The sequence below is a fragment of the Micropterus dolomieu genome, linkage group LG12 (genome assembly GCF_021292245.1).
Source record: "Micropterus dolomieu isolate WLL.071019.BEF.003 ecotype Adirondacks linkage group LG12, ASM2129224v1, whole genome shotgun sequence".
NCBI classification, from domain to species: Eukaryota; Metazoa; Chordata; class Actinopteri; order Centrarchiformes; family Centrarchidae; genus Micropterus; species Micropterus dolomieu.
Genome location: NC_060161.1, coordinates 30,634,939 through 30,643,448, shown reverse-complemented (window position 1 = coordinate 30,643,448; position 8,510 = coordinate 30,634,939). Strand labels below are relative to the sequence as shown.

General features: G+C 37.6%; 1 protein-coding gene across 1 annotated transcript; it reads right to left on the bottom strand.

Moving 5' to 3' along the window:
* Positions 1-715: 715 nt before the first annotated feature.
* On the bottom strand, positions 716-5,509 carry LOC123979898 (endonuclease domain-containing 1 protein-like). Its single transcript, XM_046064008.1, has 3 exons — positions 5,400-5,509; positions 2,429-2,769; positions 716-1,327 (listed from the first exon to the last, which is right to left on the bottom strand). Exons 2-3 carry the CDS (start codon positions 2,750-2,752, stop codon positions 716-718), a joined length of 936 nt encoding a protein of 311 aa, XP_045919964.1. The 5' UTR covers positions 2,753-2,769; positions 5,400-5,509.
* Between the last annotated feature and the right edge of the window lie 3,001 nt (positions 5,510-8,510).

Here is an 8,510-nt window from a genome sequence, read left to right as displayed (position 1 = left end):
TCAATGAGGGATAGACGGACTCTAGCCAGTTGGATATTACACTGATTTACACTGCACCGCTTGGCTTGCTGTCTATGGTCCAGCAATTATCTGAAGACCAACAGGTACTTGTTTAGAAAAGCAGTATATTGTATCTTCTCTTTATACAAGAAATTCAATGAGATGATAAAAGCTCAGTTTAATTCACCCTAAAGATAAAATCACCACTTCACACACAGTATCAGACATCTGCAGTTTATTTCATTCACATCCTCGTGTACATTTACTGTGTCTTCCATCTGAAGCCATGCAAAAGACATTTTCTCTTATTCACAGCACCGTCATTATAACAAATGAAATTAAACAAAAAGTAAAGTAAAATGGAAAAAACAGCTTAGCCTGAAGATTCAAACATTTGTGATAGAACAATTTTCAGGTTGTTAATTCTGCATTGAACCATTTTTATAGTTAAGCCGATGTATTATCTTGATTAGTTCATTTTATATATGCGTACATGTTGCTGTTTAATTTTTAAAACTTCAGTAAATATTAAACATAATGAATAATCACAAATTGAAGTCTAGAACCCCACAGACACATCTGTACTCACAGATGTAGTAAAGAGAGAGGCAGATGTAGATGTGGCGGGACTAGATATAGTGGACCAGATGTTTTAGTGAGAGGGGAGGATATGTCTTGGTGGCACGGCCAAATGTGGGTGTGAACGGGGAAGATGTTAAGTGGGACAGGAAAAAGGGGTTGAAGTAGAGCGGTTATTACTGTTTGTGAAAACCAAAGAAACAGGACACATTGTATCAGGAAACACATCTATCCCCAGTTGTTGTTTGAGTTCTGCCAGAGTCTTAGTGGGCAGAGTTTTTTTAGGCTTTTTAGATAAAATTTCTGGAACATTGTCGCCCCAGTGTGCGCCTGTGATCCATTTGTTCTCTTTGGGGCTGCAGCAGCAGAATGCTGACCAGAGCTTGGAGGGAATATTAACCCTGTTATTGAGTTGTTTGTTGTTGTTGCTGGGTATTGCTCCAGTTACTACATAGGCTTTAATAGAACCACTGTTGTCTTTGCAATATTCGTCCATAACATATTTGATGCCCTTCTCGATGTTGTACCAGCTTCCCTCGTTGAATGTTTTTTCTTGTGGAACGATGTTGGTCAGGGTAAAGGTGGACTTTTTGCCAGATGTCTGGAACCCATAAGTGCTTGCAATTAAATGTCCCCTGGTAAGTTTTAAATTGTTGTCGTTGTAATCATTGTCCACAGCCTGCTTGGTGTAGGTCCTGTCTCTGTCTTCATCACACATGTTCTTGTTCTTGTCATTTTTGTTCTCAAGCTGTAAGAGTTAAAGGCTAAGTTACTGATGCAGGCAGGGTAGTAGTAAAGTAAATTAAATGTACAGTAAAAATGTCTTTCAGGTAAGCAATAGCATTTAGCAGCACAGAAAAGCTCAGCCTGATTTCTCTTCTTCCTATGAGCTGTAGAGCTCCATTGTTGTTGTTGTTGTCCACAACTGAAAACACATTAGTGAGGTTCACTTCATCACCATGAACACACACTGTCATTTATTTTAACACGGTCCCATATAAACCGTCCTGCTGCCCCAAATACTCACTAGAGCATGAAATGTAGATGTTGATGGAGCAGTGGATAAGACACATGCCTTTGGTGTGAGAGACCTGGGTTCGAATCCACTGAGAGACACCAATGTGTCCCTGAGTAAGACACTTAACCCCTGGTTGCTCCAGAGGCGTGTGACCTCTGAAATATATATCAATTGTAAGTCGCTTTTGATAAAAGCGTCAGCTAAATGAATAAATATAAATGTGGATTAATCCACTGCTAAATAAATAGTATATGATAAATAGTCCCCAATTAATTGCATTATTTCCTGCTGCTTCACAATTGCTTAAAAACTCCAGCCATTTAAGGAAATTACTAAACCTTTTTAAAAAATTTCTTTAGAGTAGTGTTGGTATTTCTCTGACAATAAGAAAACTACAGAATATCACCTCACTTAAAATTTTTATTAGTAATGATACAATGTAATTCTGGGTATTTCTACAGTTTATCAGTGTATGGGACTACACTGCAGCCTGGAGTCTTAATGAGGAAACCAGGAATTAACCGGTGACAGCTGTTTTAATTTAAAGGAGGTAAACCTGGGTTGAACAAACATTCGGTAGACGAGCGTCCTACATGCATCTCTTATAAAAAGGACAGTAAAATTAAGTGGGGTATGCAATTGTGCGCAACCTGATGATTATAATTCTTCTAAATAGTTGTATTTGTACTGTTTGGTAGGCAATAGTAGTAGCATCTTCTTTGAGTGTGGATGCACTAGCAGCAATTACGTGTACCCAAAATACAATATTACTCTTTATGTAGGTCTTTCTTTATTATTTAGGCCTTTAGTAGTATATTTTATGAATCAAACCTGTGGCTCTATCATCCATTCGTTTGGGGGTTTTGGTGCTCCTCCATCCCCAATGTACTTTAAGGCAGAAAACACTGGAATCCTGTTCTCAGTGTCGTAAAGCGTCAGAAACTTTCTCTCGTCTCCCAACGTCTGGCATATGAGTTTGTATCGATTCTGGTCCTGAATGAGCCAGCCCTCCAAGATGCCTGGGACATGTGGTGGCTTTGCATCAAGGAGAAACTCTGCACAGTCGGACACCAACTTAACCACTTCAGCCACTGTGGGAACAATGGGCAGGAAGGCAGCGAGAAGCAAGAGATACCACATCTTCATGGACGTCATTGTCAAACTCTGTGTGTCTTTAGGTCAGAGGAGAGAAAAACAACCATCAAACATTACAGTTGTTTTCTTTAGTTTGAACCACAGCAACAAACTTTAAATAAATTATCTATTGGTCTGAAGACGTATAGTTGAACATGTGAGCTTTAGATTTCTGCATGGGGCTGTAGTAAGAGCAATTCTTGGCACTTTTATTTAGTTATTTATTTCCAAAACAACTGGCTAGTTCTCATCCTAGAAGGCTTTTCATTTGTAACATTAAAAGATGAAAATAAGTATGTAAAACAGCCAACAGATATATTGAACTGTTTTCCCTGTCGAACTTGTAATTCTAGGACTATCCCAACATCGCAACACAAGAAAAATGCTGTTGTCATTTCAGCCAGCCAAATTGTCATGTACTAAAAATGAGAAGCCTGCTTTTGTCTGTTTGAAATCAAGAACCCATTGTTAAGAAACTAGGTACTAGGCATCGTAACTGAGGGGGTTAGGCGCTAAGTTAGGGCATAGAGATTAAGTACTTAAGGACTAACACATCAGAGCAGGACTTTTTCTGACACCTACTTGATTCAAATGATACCATTGTATAAATAATTCCTCAGTTAGTACTTACTGAGAAATTATTGGCAAGGTAGTTGCTTATCAGCGAAATTCATCATGATCATTAAGAGCACAGTAACTCTCAACGCTTGTCTGGTTTGCTCTACATTTGTCTAGCTTCTACCTGACTACCTACACACTGGCGAGTGTGTAGGTGAACAATTGAGAGCGAGTGAGTGGCAGAAAGTGAAAGTGAAAGTTAGCAAAGGAAAAGATTAGCAGTAAATTGTACGGCAGAAAAGGTACAGTGTAGGTCACAGTGTGTCGAGCACAGTCGCTCAAGCAAACATCTTCCTTGGGCTTTTATACTATTGCTGGGCAGGAAAGCTTTTTTGGCTACTATGTAAGTTAACGTGAGCTACATTTATAGTAAGTAACTTAATTAGCCGCATGTCATTAGTACCTAGTTGTTCACTGTTGAGAAAACCAGGTACAGTCTTCGATCAGTCTCTGTTTTATATTTGAGTTTTCAGATGAGTCTGAAAAACTGGTAAAGAAAGGATGGTGGCGACCATGGAGGAGCTGAGGTTAGTAAAACAAACTAGTCCTTTCAAGGCCGAAATGACGTGGTGGGCCGCTTAATTTTATGTGGCCAGCGAAAGCTGAAAGGATTCATGATTGTCCTAAAATAAAAGTATATGCTGCTTTAAAACGTACATGAACCATAAACTACATCTCCCACAAAGCATGTCGATTATGTGACCCGCAAAGTGACGGCATCACACCACTAGATTGCGATGTTTCCACATCCGTGTTTAACTATGGTGGTTTTCCAACAAGTGGAAAATTTATAAAAACAATCCAAAAATGTCTAAGAAGAGAAAAATTGATGCAGAAGGAAGGCAAATTCGTGAAAGATGGAAAGGTGAATACATGTTTGTGCTTCAAGGAGAATAAACAGTATGTCTTTTGATTTTTGAGGCAGTGTCAGTGTTGAAGAAGAACAGTATACGTCGGCATTTTGACACCAAACATGGAGCTAAGTATGCAAAACTTAGCCTCTTAAAAAAACACCACATTTAAAAAAAGGATGCAGTGCCTTATGGAATTAATCAAATTCAAATCTATACTTTTAGCAAGAAATTAAATATAACTGAATGTGATTAAATGAGCTGATTAAGTGACTATTCAACCATCAATTACGACAATGGTCAAATCAAATATTGTTTAGTAAAATTATCTGACCTACAGAAGCCCTAAGTGGCCATACATTCATACATTTTATTAACTCCATTTTCACGAGATAACAAGATAACGAAGCTTTGTTTTCCCGATATAATGACATAACTGATTCGAGATCTTGAGAAAAGAAAACAGTAGTCTAATACCGGGGTCAGCAAGTAAATTTGGCATCGGACCAATTTTTTGGGATAATTTAAGACACGTCAGTATGCCGGGTTAGGTCAATTGGTAGTGCACGGGACTCAGGACAATGTAAGGGTTGTGTGTTTGATCCCTACTTTGGATGAAAAACTTTCCTCTCCCTCTTCAACAAATTAATTATGAGGAAAATGTTTTCTCATGCTCACAATAAAGTATGGAGCGTGTGCATCCTGGCAACTGGTCCACATCCATCAACCCATCTATGCTTCCTCAAAAAATTGGCCCGATGCCAAACTTACTTTCCGACCACTGTACTAGACTATCATTTGTTTTCTCGAGCTTTTAAATTAATTATGTTATTATCTCGGAAAAACAAAGAGTTAAAATCTCGAGAAAACGCCATTTGATATTTCGAAATTATAACATAAACAACTTGAGATCTTGAGGGAACAAATTAAATTTACTCGTTGTGACTGGAAAACGGAGAAAATAAAATGTATGAATGTATGTCCTCTTAGGGCTTCTGTACCGATCAAACACCTTTCAATATTATTTTGCATCAACTAAATATAATTTATTCATACCAGCAGCAGATCATATAGTTGACTTAAAACTGCTGAATCATTCATCAGATATCAGATCTGAGAGGGTTCAATTTTAGCGTTTAGATGTTCAACACCAATTTGATAATTTAATATCAAATTATTACTAAAATTGTCCACCATACCTTTAGATGAAATGCTGTGGCAGTCAGCGTTCAGAGAAGAGTCTTACAGGAACTGTCTTTCGATTGTGGAATTAACAATCTGTTTCAATTTCAAGCTGAACAAATCTAATATGATTTATCAAAATTCTCTATGCATTAAAATGCTAAGAATGCCAACTGGTAACAAAAACCTCCCTTTCTACTTCTTCTCAAACATGTCTATCAAGAAATAAAGAAAGATCGAATATAAAAGAGTCTAATCTACAGAGATCAGAACAGCAACGAGCGTCCCAGAGTGAAAGAAACGTTTTCATGTCCCTCTCTTATGTATTCAGAGATCAGGAAGAACTCAAGAGATCTTCTAAATATGGCAAAACATGAAATACAATTCAGACATTGGTCAAAGCTCAATTCTTCTATGTCAAACTTACAACACGTGATCAGTTACAAAGAATGTCCAACAAGCTGCTTTTCTAAGTAAGCTTTTGTTATTTTTAAAACATGAATAAGACTGGTGTAGAAAAAAAAGGTGTTAATGTTGCATAATTCTGGTGACATTTACACAGAAATCAATTGAAAACAAGGACTTCTTCATTAGTGTTGGTCACAAGTATGGACAGTACATTTCAGTAGAATGTCTGTGGTTTTTCTCTGCAGCAGCACAGAAAGCAGAAACATCACATTTCATGTCATTTGTGCAGAGTCACAACCAAAGTCCCTTTACTATTTTCATTATTTTTGTGTTGTTGTAAATGTTTAATTATTGCCCTTAGTTTGGGATCAAAATTCCTTTGGGGTGGGGAGGTGATGCCATGACATCTGGCACAGCCAAAATCCATTTAGCCGGACCTGTGACAGTATTTTCAAAACTTTTTCAAAATATTTAAACAGATTTTTGCTGACAATTTGACACATTGAAAGCCAGCTTTTAAAACACTGACTGCTCATCATGTGAGCAAATACTCATCACACAAAACTCTACTTTGATAGGCCAATAGTTGATACCAAATTCTGAATGACGGTCATCGCTTTTTTATCCAGCAAGTGAAAGAGGGCGACAAGTGCAGCTGCAGCAAGAGCTCCACCTCATGTCGTTGAAATGAAAGGGAGTAAAAATAAATTTACAAAAACAATATGCAAACGGTGCCATCAAACTTTTCAGACTGAAGGAGGAAACACTGTAAGACTCAGTGAGGTTCACTGTTACACTGTGCAACATGTTCCTTCATCACCATGAACACACACTGTCATTTATTTTAACATAAACCGTCCTGCTGCCCCAAATACTCACTAGTGTGCCAAATGTAGATGGTAATGCAGCAGTGGATAAGACACATGCCTTTGGTGTGAGAGACCTGGGTTTGAATCCACTGAGAGACACCAATGTGTCCCTGAGCAAGACACTTAACCCCTGGTTGCTCCAGAGGCGTGTGGCCTCTGAAATATATATCAATTGTAAGTCGCTTTTGATAAAAGCGTCAGCTAAATGAATAAATATAAATGTGGATTAATCCACCACTAAATAAATAGTATATGATAAATAGTCCCCAATTAATTGCATTATTTCCTGCTGCTTCACATTTGCTTAAAAACTCCAGCCATTTAAGGAAATTACTAAACCTTTTTAAAAAATTAAAGTATATATTTTGTGAGATTTAGGAACCACAGAGTAAAGAAGTCTTTAGAGTAGTGTTGGTATTTCTCTGACAATAAGAAAACTACAGAATATCACCTCACTTAAAATTTTTATTAGTAATGATACAATGTAATTCTGGGTAATTCTACAGTTTATCAGTGTATGGGACTACACTGCAGCCTGGAGTCTTAATGAGAAAACCAGGAATTAACCGGTGACAGCTGTTTTAATTTAAAGGAGGTAAACCTGGGTTGAACAAATATTCGGTAGACGAGCGTCCTACATGCATCTCTTATAAAAAGGACAGTAAAATTAAGTGGGGTATGCAATTGTGTGCAGCCTGATGATTATTATTCTTCTAAATAGTGGTATTTGTACTGTTTAGTAGGCAATAGTAGTAGCATCTTCTTTGAGTGTGGATGCACTAGCAGCAATTACATGTACCCAAAATACAATATTACTCTTTATGTAGGTTCTTTCTTTATTATTTAGGCCTTTAGTAGTATATTTTATGAATCAAACCTGTGGCTCTATCATCCAGTCGTTTGGGGGTTTTGGTGCTCCTCCATCCCCAATGTACTTTAAGGCAGAAAACACTGGAATCTTGTTCTCAGTGTCGTAGAGCGTCAGAAACTTTTTCTCGTCTCCCAACGTCTGGCATATGAGTTTGTATCTATAGTAAAACAAACTAGTCCTTTCAAGGCCGAAATGATGTGGTGGGCCACTTAATTTTATGTGGCCAGCGAAAGCTGAAAGGATTCAGGATTGATGCAGAAGGAAGGCAATTTCATGTCTTTTTTGTTATGAGGCAGTGTCGGTGATGAAGAAGAACAGTGCTAAGTATGCAAAATTTAGCCTCTTAAAAAAACACCACATTTAAAAAAAGGATGCAGTGCCTTATGGAATTAATCAAATTCGAATCTATTCTTTTAGCAAGAAATTAAATATAACTGAATGTGATTAAATGAGCTGATTAAGTGACTATTCAACCATCAATTACAGCAATCCAATTTTTTGGGATAATTTATGACACGTCAGTATGCCGGGTTAGGTCAATTGGTAGTGCACGGGACTCAGGACAATGTAAGGGTTGTGTGTTTGATCCCTACATTGGATGAAAAACTTTCCTCTCCCTCTTCAACAAATTAATTATGAGGAAAATGTTTTCTCATGCTCACAATAAAGTATGGAGCATGTGCATCCTGGCAACTGGTCCACATCCATCAACCCCATTATCCCCAGGCAGAGGAAATACCTGCACTTCTCATTCAGGAAAATTCCTCAAAAATTATCCTCAAAAAATTGGCCCGATGCCAAACTTCCTTTCCGACCCCTGTACTAGACTATCATTTGTTTTCTCGAGCTCTCGACTTAATTATGTTATTATCTCGGGAAAACAAAGTTTCATTATCTTGAGATCTCGAGAAAACACCATTTGAAATTTCGAGATAATAACACTAACAACTTGAGATCTTGAGGAAACAAATTAAATTTAC